General features: G+C 39.5%; 1 protein-coding gene across 5 annotated transcripts in view; it reads left to right on the top strand.

Annotated features, from left to right (window-relative positions):
• GPD2 (glycerol-3-phosphate dehydrogenase 2) overlaps nt 1-20585 on the top strand; it is a 149998-nt gene that overhangs the window by 61491 nt on the left and 67922 nt on the right. For all 5 annotated transcript variants that reach the window (XM_036420733.2, XM_045575638.1, XM_036420734.2 and 2 more), the window contains exons 3-5: nt 1823-1994; nt 18034-18158; nt 19461-19558. In XM_036420733.2, the coding sequence (XP_036276626.1) occupies nt 1823-1994; nt 18034-18158; nt 19461-19558 (395 nt within the window). The remainder of the gene's footprint in view (nt 1-1822; nt 1995-18033; nt 18159-19460; nt 19559-20585) is intronic.

The raw sequence follows: 20585 nt of genomic DNA, 5'->3' as shown, positions 1-20585 counted from the left end.
GTTTTTATGATACTTAGTAAAATATGTTTTGAAAGTTCCCTTTTATATACTACTAAGGAATGAACAACAACAACTCTTTGGTGGTGATACTTTATAGTTGATCAATTACTTTCATGTTACTGTACCATTCAGACGGAGGTTAACTCAGAGAGGAAGAGAGAGAGATCATAGGATATTACCCCATTCTACAGGTGAAGAAACCAAGCTCCAGAGAGTTAATGGGTCAAAAGTCACATTACTAGTAAACAACAGTGCTAAGACCTAAACTGAGACCTGCTGACCCAACTCTAGATTCTTTCAGTGTACTCGATGGCTTTTCTAGAAATCCAAGGAGGGATTCGGTTTACTTTAAGTGAATAAAAATCACTTAAAACAATCTCTTCATCAGCCATATTCACCTTTTCTTGATCAAGCTGTGGTCTGTGGTTCAGAGGTTCTATGGGGCCCCTGCAGTAAAATTGGGAAAAACACTGCATTATGGCTGGCCCAGATGCTGTGATTTAAAGAAAGAATACAGAAGTGATATATCTGTGGATAATGATTTCTCAGAGCCATGTTAGCCAGCACTGTTCATTATAGTGAATGAACCTCATGTTAGCATTATGGGGGGAAAAAACAGATTATCTATTTTCCTAGGCTTTTGATTCTGACTTCACACACACACACACACACACACACACACACACACACACACACATATATATATATATATATATATATATATATATATATATATATATAAATAAAAGACCAGCCATTTTGACTTAGGAGAATAAATTACTGTTGTTTTTTTTTTAATCTGTAACACATTGTTTAATGGCAGGGAAATTATGTTCAAAGATCAGAGAGGCAAGTAGGATATTGGTTTCATTTATATTTCAGTGCCAATGAGTTGGCGTTTTTTTATTTTTATTTTTATTTTTTATTGATTATGGTAACACATAATTGTCCTCATCCCCCCATTCTCACCCCAAACCCCTCCCCACAGATGCGTACCCTCCTCCCCCCTGTTGTCCCTGACCACTGGTTAGGCTTATATGCGTGCATACAAGTCCTTTGGTTGATCTCTCCCCTTTTCCCCAGATAAGTTACATTCTAATGAGAGAAGGTCATTATTCTTTAGGGGGACTATGGCTGGATTTAATTATATTATTGTTAGAGCTTTCAAAAATCAAAACAGTGTATATTAATGTATAAAATTTGTATTTTATAGTAAAACATTTAATGGGCAAAGCTCTGACTACAATCTTTGAAAAAATAGCATTCCCATTGGCCTTAGCAGATTATTTAAACTTGTGTTAAACAGATTCTTTTTAAACTTATAGACCCTCAAACTCTAGAATATATTTTTATCAGGGGAATTAAGGAATGAAGAGCACATACTTTTAAGAAATTATAGAAAGTCATAAAGCGCTTTCTAAAACCTTCTCCTTTCAAAACTTTTAAATGTTATTTGAGTGAATTGCTGCTACTGGATAAAAACATATCCTTATGTTCTCTATATACTGTCTTAGACAAGGTATTTGGGAATTGCTGTATGGAGTGGGGAATAATTAACTTTGTCTGTATATGAAACCAAGGTGGAATCTGAAACTAAATGTTGCATGGCTCAGTGGTTGTGATTCATGAGGGGGAAAAACACACCTAGATTTTAAGGACTTTTCCTTCCCAAGACAGTTGGTCGTATAACTCCATGTGGACTGTAGACTGTGGTCTACCTCTGGTATTCCTTATCTCCTTGCAAATCTCTTTTAGTGTGTGGTAAAATTTATTAAGTAAGCATTCCAGATGAACAACTGAATATGGTCTCCTTTTACTTCAGATGAGCCTGGCCTATGTTCAAGCAGCCGAGTACGTCTCAGAACCCGTGAACAAGGATCCTCCTTCCCGAGAAGCTCAGATTCTGACTTTGAAAAACACGTCTGAATTCGATGTCCTTGTCATTGGAGGAGGAGCGACAGGGTGTGGCTGTGCACTGGATGCTGTCACCAGAGGTGAGTCCTGGTGTGGATGGATGGGACACAGATAAGTTTCCACCTTTCTTCCCCAGTGCAAACACACAGTCGGCCTCTGCTGGTAGCCACATTCCTGTTGCATTTACTAATTTTCCATCCTTTGTGAAGCACCTTCATATATTTTTTTTATGTAGGCACTTGCACAGTTTTAAGATTAAATAGAACTTGTTTACACCAAAATGAATTTAAGAAGGAAAGTTTGTATTCCTGTGATTTTTATGATCTAATGTTCTTATAAAAATTTTAATATATAGTAAAGTAAATACACCTCTATGAAATAAGAAATATTTGTATATGATCTGAAATCACAAGTCAGTAAAGAGTAGAAGAGATTTATTAAAGTGAATTATTCTATTAAAATAATTCTTTGGTTTCTATAGCTCTTAAAATAACTTCTTCTAGTGAAATATGGACTGCAGTTTGGGAAACTCCAGTGTATGAGAATAAACTGTTGCTAACCTATTCTCACTCAGCCACTCTATTAGTCAGCATTAGGAAAGACATAATAGTTCATTAAAAATGGAAGCATGTCCTGATCACTGGGTCACCTCCCGCCCCTGAGGGCTCCTGGACTGTGAAAGGTGGAGGCTGGGCTGAAGCACCCCCCACTCCAGTGCATGAATTTTCATGCACCGGGCCTCTAGTTTATTACATGAAAGGATTTTCTCAGGTTAAGTTATTCCACAGCCATCCTAGATTTTGTTACGTTACATACTTGGTAGAATTTATTCTTATAGAAATGAATTAAATTTAAGATTTAGGGTCCATTTTGTGTGGCTCAGTGGTTGAGCATTGACCTATGAACCAGGAGGTCATGGTTTGAATCCCCCAGGACACATGCCTAGGTTGCAGGCTCGATCCCCAGTTGGGGATGTGCAGGATGCAGATGATAGATGATTCTCTTTCATTATTGATGTTTCTATTTCTCTCTCTTTCTCCCTTCCTCTCTGAAATCAATAAAAAGTATATTAAAAAAGAAAATATTTAGGGACACAAACAAGCAAAACAATGCCCCAGATTAACTGTGCGTGCACAGGATACACACTTAAATTTTAATCTTTATAGATTTGCTAGCTAGTTTCTTTCTGTCACTTCTGGCAAATACAAAATAATGGCAAATACAAAAGATAGGCCCTGGAATCTATTCTGTTGCCACAAACCCCCATTTTCATATCATTTTCTGTCTCAGTGGATTGTAATTTGAGCCAGATTATCCTTGGGCATGCTAAAGCAGACAGAAAGAGTATTTATAGTTATCTCAAAGTGTTTGAACTCAACTCTTTCTCCTGGAGGCCTGGGAAAGAGAGGACACATTCCAGAAATAATGAGAGACCTTGTCTGGGACTACCTGTCCTGGGACCATCCCAGGAGTTGGAATTTACCAGGTGACAGTTTTCTATGTCAGAGGGGATCCTTTCTCCAGTAGGGTTCAGAAAAAAGATGTTCAGTACATGCTGAAATGCATAGTAATTCTTTTTATTAGTTCCACAAATATTTCCTGAGTACCTGTTGTATGCATGGCAATATGCAAGGCATTACATGAGATACAAAGATGATTGTATGGTTGGTGCCTTTAGGGTGCTCACCATTCTTTAATGTGCGTATAGACTGAATTACATTATAGAGATTATGTGTCTTTCAAAATGTTTGGACGCATTATGGATGTGTAAAGGTGAGGGTGGTCATAGCTAAAAAGAATGGTTGAGAGAAAGAAAGCTGCTACTTAGCATAGGTAGAATTTTTATACTTTTATTGATTAAGAGAGGAAGGGAGCAGGAAAGAGAAACATCAATGATGAGAGAGAATCATTGATAGGCTGTCTCCTGCATGCCCCCTACTGGGGATCGAGCCTGCAACCTGGGTATGTACCCTTGACTGGAATAGAATCTGGGACCCTTCATTCTGTAGGCCAATGCTCTATCCACTGTGCCAAACAAAGTAGTGCAGCTTAGGTAGAATTTTAATAGGCAGACATTGCTGGCTGAAAGAGTTCCAGTCTGAAGGAACATGCAGAAGGGACGACATGGAGGCAGTGCATGAGGGTGATAGCACGTGCTTCAATTCAGAGTACCCAGGCTGTGAAGGGGACAATGAGAGAAGTGTAGACAGGCAAAACAGGCCCTTGTGCCCCAGGGAGAGTACTCTGGACTTGGCTTTGAGATCCTGAAGAGCACAAGGTTTGGTGAAGAGGATGGATAGGCAGCAAGGAAGGGGCAGGCATGGGCATGCACTTTTAAGAGACCCAGACACATAATAGAAAGGAAGCCACTTGATAGTATAGTAGGATGTAAAGAAAGGAGGTAATATGTACAAGAATTGTTCTCTGTCTGTGTCTATATCCCCCCTCCCCCCAACCCCCTGCTTCAAGATAGGAGCAATCTGATTACTTCTGTAGACTCAGATAAAAGCCTGTGCAGGAGGACTTGACTATGCAAGTAATAGGAGTCAGCATGTGGAACAAGATCTGGTGAAAATACAAGGGGTGGGATATCGGAGATGTATCTTAGCTTTGGCAGGGAGATAAGAGGCATTTCTCGGGACAAAAACAAAGGGCAAAGATTCTAAGATACAAAAGAGGAGACTGTGTGACTATGAAGAGTGGTTCTATTTGTAGGTAGGACTCTGGGCTTCATTGTATAAAAGGTTTGAACTACGTTATGGAGAATATGATAGGGTATAGATTACTTTGCTGAGATTAATTAATGTAGTATATTTGTGTGTGTGTGTGTGTGTGTGTCTCTTCCCATGTCTGTCCAGTATTGCTCAGAGTGGAGGCAGAAACATTATATAGTTCGGTAGAATCCAGAATTGATAAATCATTGGGTGTTAATGAAAAAAGAATCTATAAGGGCAGAGGGAAGTGCTTAAATGGAGACCTAGGAAAGCCAGCTTCCCTTGAAGAGTTAGTGTTGTTAAAGGACTGTGAATGAAATAATTATAAGCCAACCACTATTAGATGCCTTTTATTCCTTTTCTCCTTTTTAAAAAATCCTATCTATGCTCACTTTCGTGCATTTTATACAGATATCCTTTTAAAAAATATGTTTTTATTAATTTTAGAGAGAGGAAGAGAGAGAGATAGAAACATGAATGATGAGAGAGAATCATTGATTGACTGCCTTCTGCACGCCTCCTACTGAGGATTAAGCTCGCAACCCTGGGCATGTGCCCTAACTGGGAATTATAGCAGTGACCCTTTGGTGAACAGGATGATGCTCAATCCACTAAGCCACACCAGCCAGGCCTACATATATATTTATAAAAATATAAGATCAGCCGAAACTGGTTTGGCTCAGTGGTAGAGCATCGGTCTGTGGGCTGAAAGGTCCCAGGTTCGATTCCGGTCAGTGGCATGTACGTTGGTTGTGGGCGCGTCCCGGTAGGGGGTGTGCAAGAGGCAGCTGGTCAGTGTTTCTCTCTCATTGACGTTTCTAGCTCTCTCTCTCCCTTCCTCTCTGTAAAAAATCAATAAAAAAATACGTTAAAAAAAATAAGATCATACTGTAGTTACTATTTTGTAGTGTTTATTTCAAATCCTATCTAATAAAGAGGGAATATACTAATTGGCCCTCACATCATAACAAAGATGGAGGGAATATGATAATTGACTGCCATACCATCAATGATGGTGGTGTCCACAGCCACAAGATGGCAGCGCCCAGTCCCCTCATCCCTGCCGGGGCGGCAGGCATGTGGACAATCTGAATGCTTGCCTCTGGAGTCCCCCAGTCCTCTTAGTCCCCAGCTGCCCAGGGTTGGCCAAGGTGCTGCCCAGGGTTGGCCGAGGTGCAGGCAAGCCTTGGATGGCAGCTGCCTAGCTGCCTAGAGCCACCGAGGCTTAGATAACCAGGGTCAGCCAAGGCCTGTGCTGCTGGCAGTGGCAGCAGCAGAGGTGTGATGGAGTGTCGCCTTCCCCTGGTCACCAGGTCGCCTCCTACCCCTGAGGGCTTCTGGGCAATGAGAGGGTGAAGGCCAGGGTGAAGGACCCCTCTCCAGTGCATGAATTTTCATTCACTGGGTCTCTAGTATTAGTATATTTAGTCAGTCTTTAAATATATACAACATACATTATTTTTTATGTGAGCCAAGTACTGAATCAGCTCTGAGAATACAGAATGAGAAGATGTGGCTTTGCCCTCAAGGAGCTTATAATCTATTAATATTTGCTGAACAAATACATTTTTTCTTTTGGGCAGTGGAGGACAGTCAGTAGTGATAGGACATCAACCACTTCGGTGATTGTGGATAGAGATAATTTTGGAGAGATAAGGGTTCCCAGAGTCTAATTGTTGACCAGACTTTTAATTTTTATAGTTAGTAACAGCCAAGAAAGTGCTGTACTTTTAATATTTCTTAGCTTATTGACTGCTGTCTTTTACAGTAATTGACTGAATGTGTAATTTGATATATGTGGAACTGTGATTTATAAAGGGAATGGACGAACCTTAGTTTGTATTTCTTTTTCTATGCTGGTAGCTCTCTGGGGGTAGCCTGTATAATTAAAATGTATAGAGATGCTGAACTTAATCTATATTTATCCTTTTACTAACATCCCTGATCATATCAGTGGCCCTCTGAAGTGTGAAATAGTCATGGGCATTTGGTTAATGAATTGTGCATTGTTGCTGTTCATTCATGGAATTTGCTCTTTTATTATATTTGATGCTTCACTTAACAACAAATTTTGCTTTCTCTGCATTTGATATGTTTTTACCAAATTATTCCTGATTGTATCCATTAATCTTTAGTCACATTTGACAAAAATAAATTACTGTGATCTTTTAAAGTTACCAGTAATAATTAGATTTTTCAGGACATCAAAGTTTTGGGGGAACACTAGATATTTAAGGGCTTGTATAAAAATGTTTGTACAAGCTTTCTGATAAAATACTATGCCCCAGTGCAATTTGGGTAATAGATAAACAAAGAGTACAAGGAAGAGGAAAAAGTCATGAACCCTTCATAATGAACAATTATTTGCATTCTTACTATCTGCGTTTTTTGGGAATCAATTTTCATTTGGGAATTTTATATTATAAATGTAGTTTGCACAGTTCTCACGTTCTCCTATAGGTCTCTAGGGGTCATTAGAAATTGTTTCACTGTTGAACACCTGGGTGTCCAGTTCCTGGGCAGAAGCACAGCTTGGAAGCCCAGTTGTGGGCACTTTGTCCCCAAAGAGAGCTGTAAGGAAGGGAAACTGACAAATATATTCACTCTCTCAGCATTCTTCAAGTTGTCTTTATCCAGTTCTTCATGTTCTTCAATGTGACTTTACTTATGTATCAAGAATCACCAAGTACAGTTTTGGTTTAAAATCTGGTTTATGTATAGATCTAGCTAGCAATTCTGGAATTCTCACTACAGTTCCTTCAAGTGTAAGGCAGTACAGCACAGTGATTAAAGATCCAGGTTGTAAACTTAGAATGAATTGGGATCAAATTTTGGCTTCATCTTTTACAAGCACCATGACGTTCCACAAGTGTCTTAAAAATTTTTATTTTTTGTAATTGATTTCGGAGAGGAAGAGTGTGGAAAAGAGAATCTTCAGTGATAAGAGACAATCATTGATCGGCTGCCTCTCCCATGCCCCACAACCCTGGGCATGTCCCCTGACTTGAATCGAACCGTGACCTCCTGGTTCATAGGTTCATGGTCAAACGTATGAGCCATGCCTGCTAGTATCTTAAGCTTACAGAGAACCTCAGGTTTCTGAGGCACAAATGAAGGAATGTAACAAGACTCTTTTTTTTTTTTTTAATATACTTTATTGATTTTCTACAGAGAAGAAGAGAGAGGGATAGAGAGTTAGAAACATCAACAAGAGAGAAACATCCATCAGCTGCCTCTTGCACACCCCCTACTGGGGATGTGCCCACAACCAGGGTAATGCCCTTGACCTGAATTGAACCTGGAACCTTTCAGTCTGCAGGCCAAAGCTCTGTCTATTGAGCCAAGCCAGTTTCGGCAGTAACAAGACTCTTTAGCATAAGTAAACATTTACAAAGAGCAGGAGGTGTGTGCATTGCAGACAAAATGCAGAAAAAGGAGAACCTTGGAAAATAGTGCTTACAGGTTTCTACCCCTTCACCGTGTCTACCTTCTCCCACCATGAGGGAAGAGAAATTCCTGTTTCAGGACAGTAGAATCACAGCTGGTGAAAGTTTGCTGGACACTGCTAATTAGACTAGATTGAAAGTTTCAATTAAAGTTAATGTGGAGATCTAATGTAATTTTAATTAATATAGTGATTTTCTTTGGCAGGAGTAGAGAAACTTGTACTAAAGTTTATCTGGAAAAGTAAGCCTATGAGACTTACTAGTTAATTTTGAAAAGGAATAATGATAAAAGAGATAGAGATCAGATATTAAAGTGTCTTCTAAAGCTAGTTTAATTAAAATAGTTTTTTGTTTTTTTTTTTTGAATAGGGAGGTCAGTGAACAAAAGTAAGATTCTAAAATTGATCTAAATACATGAAATACCAAAATTATAATATGGTAAAGACAACATTTTAGGTCTGTCATTACTAGCTATTAATAAGTGATGCTGGAGTATCCACTTTCCCAAACACACACACACACACACACACACACACACACACACGTTCTGTTTATCATTCATGTGGATCAAGAATTTAATAAAATACTGTAAAACTATTATAAGAAAGTAAATGAAAATTTTTTTTTAAATGGAGTAGGAAAGATGATTTTAAGCAAGACACCAATAAAGCCATTTTTCTTTTGGAAACCCCTGTTAAATTTGATTTCATAAATATTAAACTTTATCTATGGCAGAATTATAACAAACATGTGATATTGGGAAATATTTGTAACATCAAACGGTTTGTGTCCTAATTATTTCCAACTTTTCTACATCTGTTGTTTTAGTATGTTATGGTACACTGCATATACCGATTGTTTATGCCGAATAGAGAGAATCCACCTTTTAACAGGTGAATTTGATCCATTTTCATTTATCTGATTCCACGTGCATTTATTTTGTGTGTTTTTTTTTTTTAAATCTCTTTTACTTTTTCCTCATCCTTTCCTTCTTTTGTATTAAAACAATGAGCATCACTTCCTGCTTCCAGACCTTCATCTCTGTAGATAGAGTTCCACCACCACTCAGGCCCATCAGACTTTCCCAGAACCGAAGTGAGGCTCCTGCTCTCGTGCTGCTATCGGGCATCCTGCTGACCAGCTGGTGGTCCGGGTGCTGCACCCCCTGCGTCTGTCTTCCTGCCTCCTGGGTGCGCCCAGCTGCCCGGGCACAGCTCAGACAGTGGGCAGGAGGACCCTTGCACAAGAGCCAGAGTTTTTCCTCAATTCTTGCATTCAAGTGCTAATCTGGCATCTTTGCCTTTCCTTCCTGGGAGACCTCTATTCCTCTTACCCTTTAGGGACAGGACTCTTGGATTCCATTGCCTGTTTCTAGCCCCAGAGCCCAGCAAGACAGAGGCTGTGGGGGCTTTACTACCTGCTACATTTCTGGTCCATGGAATATTTCTCTGTATTTAGAGGATTTCAAAGTTGGAATAGCAAAAAAAAATTAAGAAATTAAATTAAAATAAATTAAAAAATGGGTGCCTGGATTGATAAATTATGTACATTCAGTTATTGAAAATTAATTTAAAAGTACTTACAGGGAAAATGGCTACACTATATTGTAAGTTGAAAAACAAGTTGTGAAAAACACACCAAAAAAACATGTTATGAAGAGTGACTTTGTTAATTTTATTTGTCTTTAAAGCTAAGCAGTATACAAGTTGTATACTTTCATAAGCATGGAAAATTTCTGCTAAGATACAAGGGGGATTTTAATATTAGCATTGGTTACCTCTGGGTTTTGTGACTAGGAAGCCAGTGATGTATTATTCTCTCTTTGCATCCTTTCATATTGTTTGGATATTCTTCCTCTCATTGAACATTGGCTGTTTTTATAATAAAACTAGAGGCCTGGTGCATGAAATTTATGCATAGACCTGGCCAGTGATTAGGCCCGACTGAGACCTTCCTTCCCCCGGCTGCTAGCTGCTGCCCAGGGCCTTCCTCCCTGCTGGCTTCCAGCTGTTGGCTGGGGCCTTCCTTCATTTTCCTTCCCCGTGGTCAGCACATGTCATAACGAGTGTTTGAACTCCCGGTTGGTCAAACTCCCTTATTTTCCCAAAATTATATTATTACAATTTAATGTTATGGCTTAATACATTTTTGAGCTTGCTGTGTTTTTAAGGAAAACAGAGTATTCAAATGATATATTCTAACTTCACAAAGTATCTCCATTAATGGTTTATTTATTTCCCAATATAAAATAATCCAATATTATACAGTTCTATAAAATGCTAACAATACTAGTCCAAAGCACAGGATTATGATCAGGAGGATTAAAAAGCCAGGATTACTTTGCAGTTTTACAGGAGTGTTATTTTTTAGAGGAATTGATCCTTCATTTAAAATGTTTAGCCATTGGGTTAGTCCCTTTTCTTATTAATGGCAATGATTTTTTGAAATATCGGGTCTAGTAATAATTAATGTCGTTTTAAACGTTCGTTTAAAATATTGCTTGGCGTTGACTTGTATTGACAAAACCTTCAAACACGTGGTATCTACAGAACATGTGAAGTGCAATTAACAAGTTTTGCTTGAAAAAGTTTGTGTTTGGTTTGGTTTTTGTTGCAAAACTAGGGCTAAGAAGATGGCGGATGAAGAGCATATTCGGCACTGCATGCTTTACGAGTTCCAATTAGGAAGAAAAGCAAGTGAGGCTGCAAAAAACATCTGTAGTGCTCTTGGTCAAGATGCAGTTAGCGCCAGAAAATGCCAGCATTGGTTTGAGAAATTTCGCGAGGGAAATTTTTCGTTAGATGACAAGAGTGGTCAAGGCCGTGTGTCCAATTTTGATCAAGAAGCTCTTCAAGCTCTTTTGGTGCAAAATCCTCAAATTACCCAACAAGAGCTTGCGACAACTTTAAATTGTTCACAAAAAACAATTTCCAATCAATTGCGTGCACTTGGCAAAGTCCAAAAGTTTGGAAAATGGGTTCCTCATGAGTTGACCGACAACAACCGTAATCAAAGAGTCACAATTTGCAGTTTGCTCCTCTCTCGTCAAAACTGTTTGCCGTTTTTAGAGCAAATTGTTACCGGAGATGAACAATGGGTACTGTATGTTAATTTGAAAAGGCAGCCTCAATGGTTGGACAAAAATGAGGCTCCGCAGTCCACGCCAAAACCTGACTTGCATGCGAAAAAAGTGATGTTGTGTGTTTGGTGGAATTTTAAAGGAATTCTTCATTATGAACTTTTACCATCTAACCAAACCATTACAAGTGCAGTGTATAGTGCCCAATTGGAAAGGTTAGCCCAAGCTTTAAGAGAAAAAGAACCCGCGCTGATTAATCGGAAGGGCGTAATTCTTCACCACGATAACGCATGACCGCATACTGCAAGAATCACTGCTGAAAAACTGCGCCAGTTGGAATGGGAAGTTCTCCCTCAACCTGCATATTCTCCTGATATTGCCCCTTCCGATTACCATTTGTTTCATTCTTTGCAAAACTTTCTTCTTGGAAAAAAATTAATAATGAAGAATGCCTCAAAAATGCATTGACCGATTTTTTTGCATCAAAATCACAAGAATTTTACAACAGAGGGATTAAAATGCTTCCTGAGCGTTGGGCACAAGTAGTAGAAAACAACGGCAACTATATGGTTGATTAAATTTTGTTGTATTGTTTAAATAAATTCGATTTAAAAAAAGTATTAGAAAACGACATTAATTATTACTAGACCTAATACAAGGGTAAGTGCCCAAAGCTTTTCTAAAGATAGATAAACTCCCCCCTTTCCTTAAATGATATAATTTTTCTTTCATGGGACATGTGGCTTTAATACCTGAACTATAGTACCAATGTATAGAATGTCTCAAGTTATTACCTTTATGGTTATTTATAGGGATTACTCTTTCCTTTCTATTGAAAAATAGCTAAAGTATGCCATATATGCCATATCTAAAAATTTATTCTAGTGAAATAATTAAAGATGCGGAGTTTAAATGAAAATATAATCTTGCAGTTCTATCTGTGACATGAGGTAGGAAATAACCCAAAATTGAATAAGTGAGTCATTATAAATATTTAGTGTTATATTATCCACACATTAAAATGAAATAATAGGAAAATATTTATTGACATGGAGAGTTGTTTACACTAAACATTGTTAAATGAAAAACAAAAAAAAGACATTATATGATCCTAATTTGGAAAGATGTATGTATGTGATCATATACATGCATAGAAAATGTGAACATTTAAACACCCAAATGTCAACTGTGGTTGTCTCTGAGTGGTGTGATTACAGGAGAGTTTTATTTTGTTCTTACTTTTTTGCATTTATTATATTGAGCATATTTTTATGCATAATAAGGTAATCAGTAAAAGGCATTAAAATATACTTCTGTTCTATTTTATGCTGTGAAAGTTAAATGTCGTATCATTCCTCCCCTTAGATGGTAATTATCCATCTATATTCATCCAACTCTCTTTTTTTAAATTAAAAAATTAAAAAAAATTTTTAAATTATAGTTGACATACAAAACTATACTAATTTCAGGTGTATAACAGTGATCTATAACTAGACTTACTGGATTTATCACTTCATCCAGCTGCCTTATTTTTAATTTTTAATATATTTTTATTGATTTCAGAGAGAAAGAGAGATATAAACATCAATGATGAGAGAGAATCATTGTCTGGCTGCTTCCTGCATGCCCCAAACTGTGGATCGTGCCTGCAATCTGGGCAGGTACCCTGATCGGGAATTGAACCATGACCTCCCAGTTCATAGGTCAATGCTCAACCACTGAGTTATACTGGCTGACCACCCAGCTGTCTTGATTTATAAATTAGTTTACTTGGAAGTACTTGGTAGCTAGAACTTCTCATTGAAGTTGGAGAAGACAAAGCTAGAAAGAGCTGTATTTAGTTCACACCCCTACCCCATACAGAAAATACAATTTTATTTTATTTTTATTTTTTATTATTTAAATAAATATATTTTATTGATTTTTTTTACAGAGAGGAAGAGAGAGGGATAGAGAGTTAGAAACATCAATGAGAGAGAAACATCGATCAGCTGCCTGCTGCACCACCCCTACTGGGGATGTGCCCGCAACCAAGGTACATACCCTTGACTGGAATCGAACCTGGCATCCTTCAGTTCACAGGCCGACGCTCTATCTCCTGAGCCAAACCTGTCTCGGCAGAAGATACAATTTAAACTTGCTAAGAGATGAGCTGAAAGGTAGAGTTCAAGGTGACTCTATTCTTCTACTGGAGATAATCCTTTTATTGTTTCACCTAAGAATTTCAGAGTAATTTTACTCCAGTATTAATACTTCACCACTGTCATGAAACTCCTGAGAATACTTACTACAAGCAATCAATAATAAAAACAGATAAAGCAATAATAGCACCGTAAATGTTCTGGTTCATCTCAGCAGTGAGAGAGCTTATTGTTTTCCATAAAGAAGTACCTAACATCTGAAAAGAAAGAAAGAAACAAAAACTATTTCTCATAAACTCTTGATCTCGTTGAACAGATTACCTACAGGCAGGGAGGCCAGCCCTTCATTGCCAGCCATTGGGGAGGCGTTCTCTCTGCTGTGAAGGAAGGCCTTTGAGACTCCACGAATGCAGCCAGGAGTAGAGGCTTGAAGCCTGTGGACGCTATTTCTGAGATCCTTCAAATTTAATTGTTTTCCTTAAGAATACAAAATATTAGCATTCATTGTCACTAAAAAATACTGTCTCTTCTCTTTGAGAAGATAAAACAGCACCCTCTTTTTACTTCCTTGCTTTAGACTTAATGTATCAGAAAACTAAAGTCTTAATTTTAGATCAGGATTTTGTTTTTCTACAGATCAATAATTTTTAAGGGGAGAAAAAATTTTTAAGGTAGAGGTGGAACAGAAAGGAACATCCTATATAATAAAAGCTTAGTATGGTAAGTGTCTGATCATCGGGTCATCTGTTCAACCAATCAAAGCACAATATGCTAATGATATGCTAAGGCTGCTCAACCACTTGCTATGACGTGCACTGGTCACGAGGTGGCAGACTCTCCAACCAGTAGGCTAGCTTGCTGCTGGGATCCAGCCAATTGGGACTGAGCAAGATGGGCTGGATATGCCCTGAGCCCTCCTGTCCTTGCTCTCTGGCTGGCAACCTCCCATATTCCTCCCTCGCCACAATCGTGCACTGGTGGGGTCCCTTGGCCTGGCCTGAGCCCTCTCCCAATCCAGGACTCCTCCGGGAATGTCTAGTTTTGGTCAGATCCCACAGGCCAGGATGAGTGTTAGATAATAGTAAATCAGCTAAAGAATGTATTTTGAGAAACTGTTATAACTTCTAGTAGTGTCTTGACTTTACATTGTCCCCCGATCCCCATCTTTCATTCCTGTCAATAAAGCTAAGAAATTCAGAACATTTAGCATACAGCATCAGTTTAAATTTTTAAAATATTTCTTTTTCTAGAATATTTAGGTTTTTTTTTTTGTGGTTCCCCAAAACTTTTGGTAATGCATTTACATTGCATTAATATATCAATGTAGCTACAATTTGATTTTTATGTTTGTTTTTTTGCTCTGGGAGGAGCAGTACCATTTCTCACCAGGAATGCTGATATGACACTGGAAATAATGGGACAAGAAAAACAGCGTGGTTTGACAGAGAAGCCCATTTTAACTTTTGTTGGTATTCACTAGGGTTTCTCACATACGTACATGTGAATAACTTTTTAAAATGTCCAATACTTGCAAAAGCAGTTTTGATGCTTTAAAGTGTTAGGTCTCACTTATCCATCCTGAAATATCTTCCTGAGATGGCTTGCTAATTCCTAGAGTAGTTCCCTGCCTTGCGCTGTCAGTTTGGGAAAGGAAAAAAAGTATTCTGTTAACACAAGTCCATAAAATTCTCTCTTCCTGTCCCATTCCATATCATCTTCCACCCTGTAAAGCTGGGATCACCTCTGCCCTGCTCCTGCGCTGGTGGGTCCCCTGCCTAAATGCCCTCCTGCCTCCAGCTCTCCTCCTCCTCCAGCCCTGCCCTCCAGGCCCACTCTTAGAGAAATCTTTCTAGAACATTCATCTGATTTCTCAGCTTAAAGCACTTTGGTGGTTCTCCTGATAGGCAGCACAATAACATTTCTCAAGAACAATATCTGAGAAACTCTGGAAGATTTTCAGTTTTATTCTTCTTTTTGTAATGATTAAAAAAAAAAAAAAATCAACAAGCACACCCTTGTTCTTCCAAACGGATAACTTGTGAGACAGTGGCCCACAGGACAGGATCCAAGGGCTCCAAAGTAGACAAAAGGCCTCTTATGATAGGCCTTTTACCTCTCCTGCTCAGGGTCCTTCCCATCGCCCCTTGAATCCTGCACTCCAGTCCCTGAGGAGGGACCAGTGGTTCCTACAAAAGTTAGGCCATTTTAAGCATTTGCCTTTCTATTAAGTGGATTTTGGCCAATGATTCCCCCCCCCTTCCCCCCCTGCCACCTCTCTGCAACACACTCCTCTATAGACTCAGCCTTTCTTGAACACCCATCCCAGGAATTTAAAAATTCCTTGCCTTGGCTGTCGTTCTTGTTCTTCTAGGGATTTGCACCATCAATAAACTACCCTAAAATGTAGTGACTTGAAACCACATTTATTATCCCAGTTTCAGTGAGCCAGGCGTCTGCGTGTGCCCTGGCCTGCCTCTGGCTCGGAGCCTCTCAGAGGACGCAGTGCTTCCCAGCAAGTCATATGCTTGTTGGCAGAACCAGGGCCTCACAGGTTGTTGGCCGGCGGCCTCCATTCCTCATGACCTGCTGACTGGGGTGTCCTGCAGTTCCTTGACTCAGCATGGAGCTTGCCTCTTCTGAGCAAGTCAAAAGGACAAGGAAAGTCAGTCTTTTGTAACTTAACACAGAAGTCAGGTGCCACCGTTCTGGCTGTGCCCCACTCCTGAGAAGCAAGGCACGAGGTCCAGCCCACACACCGGGGTTAGGGATTAGATAGTAGGAAGTGGGGATTATGGGGCACTACGGTGCCCTCTACCACAGCCAGCAGGATGCCTTTGGGCAGGCCCAAGTGGGGAGCCAGGGACTGGCTTGGAGGCTGCTTGACTATTCTCAGTCTTAGGTCCCTGCGTCTCATGGCACGGGCATCTCGATGCCAAGACTTTGGTTCTGAGGTTGAAAGAGAGGTATATATTACACAATCTGGCTCTTAAATGTCATTTGAAAGTGTCTCTCTCCCTCTCCCCTACCCCCAAACCTGATCACAACTGAAGATACACAGTCTATTTTAGAGCTGGAAAAACTCCCTATGTTGGACTTACTAAGGCAAGGTGATATACAATACAGTAGCTCACCAAGACAGTGCATTTGTAAGAGAATGCAAATGTAATCTTGATTACACACTTTGGGGCGTATGTCCTGAATTTACCTGCTAAGCCAGAGTCAGGTAAGAGTACTCTGTCTTGAAACCTGTTGGGCTGGGAGCTACTAATTCCTTTGTCCATGCCTAATTCCTTTCCGACATCATCACTTAGCTCTAAGTTGGCACTAAACTCTCAATATTCATAAGTACTATAGTTTGATATAGTTTATTTTTTATAATACACCCAGTACTACATTTACTAAACTCTGATAGGGTATTCATACTTGAGAATTTTACAGATCTTTCTCTGCCATAAATGCTTAAAAAGAGGGACCTGTGAGTTTTGTGTTATTTAGTTCCTTAGTTAGAGCATTAGCAATTTTTGCCCTTGAATCAAAGTTCTCTTCTTTCCTCTCCACAGCTTCCAAATATTTTGTCCTTTTGAGTCAAGGGAATTGGCCTGATTTTATGATGACATTTGGGTACGATATTTAAACTGTTAAAAGTTATAAAAACGACCCTTTGGTATTAAATGTAATGAATGGCTCTGAATTGAATACATGCACAAGTTCCCTTATATGAGCTTTGTGAGCCCAAACTGCTCCAGTTACATATTCTCATTGTAATTGGATTCCATGACATTCTCTCATCCCCAAGAGTATGCCAGGCCATGAAAATTCCTCATGGCTTGGTGTTGATATATACTTGGGGCCTTTTGAAGTTTTGAATTTCATCTCTAACTAGTGTATGGGCCTCACAGCACTGCTAGTCCTACCCAGTCCTGGAGAGATAGGGGTGTCTCTGCAAGAAAACCAAACCAAACCAAACCAAACTAAACCAATTTAATCTCTAAGAGATTTATTGCAACCCTCAAAGAAAGGGGGAGGGGGATGACTTCTGAAACCGATCTTTCTTTGCTCAGCCTCACCTTTACCAAGAATATTGTCCTTTCTTGAGTTCATTTGTCCTGGCTTGTTTTTTTCTTTGTAAGTCTACAATATTATGCTTGGATGTCTTACATTAAACCAGGAACTCCTCAATATCAGGGGTTAATTTTATTCTTCTTCTGTTGTGATATCTTTGATCTCTTTCCCCATTTTAGAGTCTCTGTAACACCATTCTAGAAATAGGAGCCAGCACATGTGAGGGCTAGTCTAGGCTCGTTGATGATGCATTAGAGTAGATTGGAGATGTGGGGCTGGAACAGGTCTGGCCTCTCGGAGGGAAGGATGAATAGGAGTTCCAGAAGGACTTGTAAACACGACTGAGTTAGCCTCCTGGGTAAAGATGGGTGCAGGCTCTCCTCGGACCCTCTATAAGTACCGGAGTTCGTTACTGCCCTCAAGTTGTGCTGTAATATTTCCTTAGTTGTGATTCATTCGCCGTTTAATATGCGTCTCGTTCGGCTTTGACTTTTCCCCCAGGAAGAGACTAAAATCTCTTCATTATAATATAGACAGTGTACCGCACTTGGAATACAAATGTATCCATGTTCAGAGTAATTTTTCTTGTGATTGTCTCTACCCTGGAGAAGGGCCTTTAATGAATTACATACAAATTGTGTAATTTAAGAAGTTAATTTGGTTTTCTGGTTACACAGGACTGAAAACAGCCCTTGTAGAAAGAGATGATTTCTCATCGGGGACCAGCAGCAGAAGCACTAAATTGATCCACGGTGGTGTGCGATATCTTCAGAAGGCTATCATGAAGTTCGACGTCGAGCAGGTAATTGTGTATGCTGGCTGTTAAACAAAAATTGCGACTATGCTTTTTTTCTACCCAATTAAATCAGGCTTTTTTTTTTTAAATTTTTTTTAATTTTTTTATAATGGCTCATAACATTTCTTCCTATTGGAAATACCTATTTAGTGTAGCCTGCTGGAATATCTTCCAGGAGAGATGCCCCGGTTCTTTTCTGTGGTATTAACGTTTATGGGCAACCAGGGGCTTTTTCTACACAGGCATGTCAAAGTGGCAGATTTACAAAATCACTTCCGGAGGTGTTGCCTTTTTAAACAATGGTGATTGCTGTTTTTTCTTATTTCTTTTTGTTTGTTTGTTTGCCAATAGCCACCAAATTGCTACTTCCCCAGCAATTTCGGGGAGCTGTGCTGTGTAAGACAGGGGGAGTATTAAATTGATCCTCTTCACTCATACTGCAGCCATACGTTCTTCTTGCCGCTGACATATTCTTAAGGAAAGATGATCTGAGTCATGCTTTTTTTATGTCACACATTATTGTGTCCAGTCTGCCACCACTTGAAAACTGCCAAGGCAGTGTGGAAGATGACATTTCCCAGAGGGCTAAAAAAGATTAAAAAAAAAAAAAACACCCAGCCGAACTCCGTATCTGTCTTCGGTACGGGAAAAACACAGCAGCACTAACTTGACATTGTCACTTGTGAATCTGTCCCCTTTTCTTAGGTGTCTCGGTGACATCGAGATGGCTGCGAGGAAAAGAGTACAGGGTTTAGAATCAGATGGCTTGGGATGTGTTCCAGTTTACTGCTCAGATTTTAGGAGCCTTGTAATGCTGGTTCCTCAGAGGGTATAAGGACCAAAGGAGTTAAGAGATAAGCTTTTTTATAATACTCTATAAAATCCTGTGCAACGCCTAAGCATCGTCTCTGCCTGGGTTAGTGGAGGCCAGAGGGGATGTTTAGCATGCATTGGAACAATCTGTTCTCTCTTACACGGGGAAATATTACAGGGGACTGAGGAAAGGGACAATATAGAGAATGCAAGATAAATTGTTATAATAATCTTGTAACTCCAGTCAGGAAAATATCTTACACCTGGGAGCTCTGACAGCATGTTTTTCTCCTATGCAAATACGGTTAAGGTTTCTAAAAAATCTCTCCGGTTGACAGCATGATGTATTATTAGAAATTTGATTAGGAGGGAGCTGTCCTCGCTCAGAGGTATGGAGGTTTCTGTGTATCAATCAGTTGGCAGGGTGTCTATTTGCCATTTGAAAATATTATGATCTGTTACTGCCAAACTAATTTTCTCTGTTTTGCTTTTCAGTATCGGATGGTGAAAGAAGCCCTTCACGAGCGCGCCAACCTACTAGAAATTGCTCCCCATTTATCAGCTCCACTGCCTATAATGCTTCCAGTTTACAAGTAAGCATTTCGGTAGCATCTGTACACATTGCTTATCTGGGGTTAATAGAGAACAACACAGTTTTAATGGAAACATTCCCTCAGTTTGTATTTCTTAATGTAGTTTTAATTAGTTGCAATCTTTAAATCATGCTCAAATACTTTCCTTTGTTGTATTTAAAAGGGTGGCTTTTCCTAAATCACTCCCTACTGACCAACCTCCAAAGGCTACGTCTTGAAGGCAAGGAAGCGGTGTTCTGTATTTGTAATTAGTAATTTCTCATGGCAGTTTCTGGCAGGATATATAATGTGCTCTGAGGAACATAAGAGGCCCATGTGAAGACTAAAATGCAGAGCCTGCTGCAAAATCTGAGCCTAGCGTGTACCAACTCCAAACCTAAATCATTCTGGGTCATTTCAATTTGTGCGTTAGCCCGGACGTTGTCTGGAAGTGTCAGATATGGCCTGGCAGGTATGGCTCCGTGCTCAAGCATCGACCTAAGCACCAGGAGGTCCTGTGTCAGTTCCCAGTCTGGGCACATGACCGGGTTGCGGGCTCGATCCTCAGTGTGGGCGTGCAGGCGGCAGCCTGTCAAAGATTCTCTCTCATCATTTATGTTTCTGTCTTTCCCTCTCGCTTCCTCTCTGAAATCAATAAACAATAATTCTTAAAAAAAGTGTCAAATTATACATTTTAAAACCCATTTTCCTAATATTGTTAAAGCTATTCACGAAGTTGCCTTAAATTAGAGTACAGGTAACATGAAAAAGTGGATTCTGTAACTTTGTTAGCCAGGAGTGTTGTGGGGGACCTAGAAACAGACTTCACAATTGTCCATATCGTGTCATAGATTGCTTAGGACACCTCAAGCCAGTGATTCTCTACCCTGGGGATCCATTAGGGTCACCTAGGCCCCTTCCTAGTTTAGCTAAATCAATCTCCAGACATGTGAAGGCTAGGCAGTTGTGCTTATTTTTGATGCTCTCCAGAGAATTCTAAAATGCAACAAGGTCAAGAGCCATTGCCTTCTCAGGTTCATTCACTTAA

The sequence above is a fragment of the Pipistrellus kuhlii genome, unplaced genomic scaffold (assembly GCF_014108245.1).
Source record: "Pipistrellus kuhlii isolate mPipKuh1 unplaced genomic scaffold, mPipKuh1.p scaffold_m20_p_7, whole genome shotgun sequence".
NCBI classification, from domain to species: domain Eukaryota; kingdom Metazoa; phylum Chordata; class Mammalia; order Chiroptera; family Vespertilionidae; genus Pipistrellus; species Pipistrellus kuhlii.
This window is presented reverse-complemented; position numbering and strand designations above follow the sequence as displayed.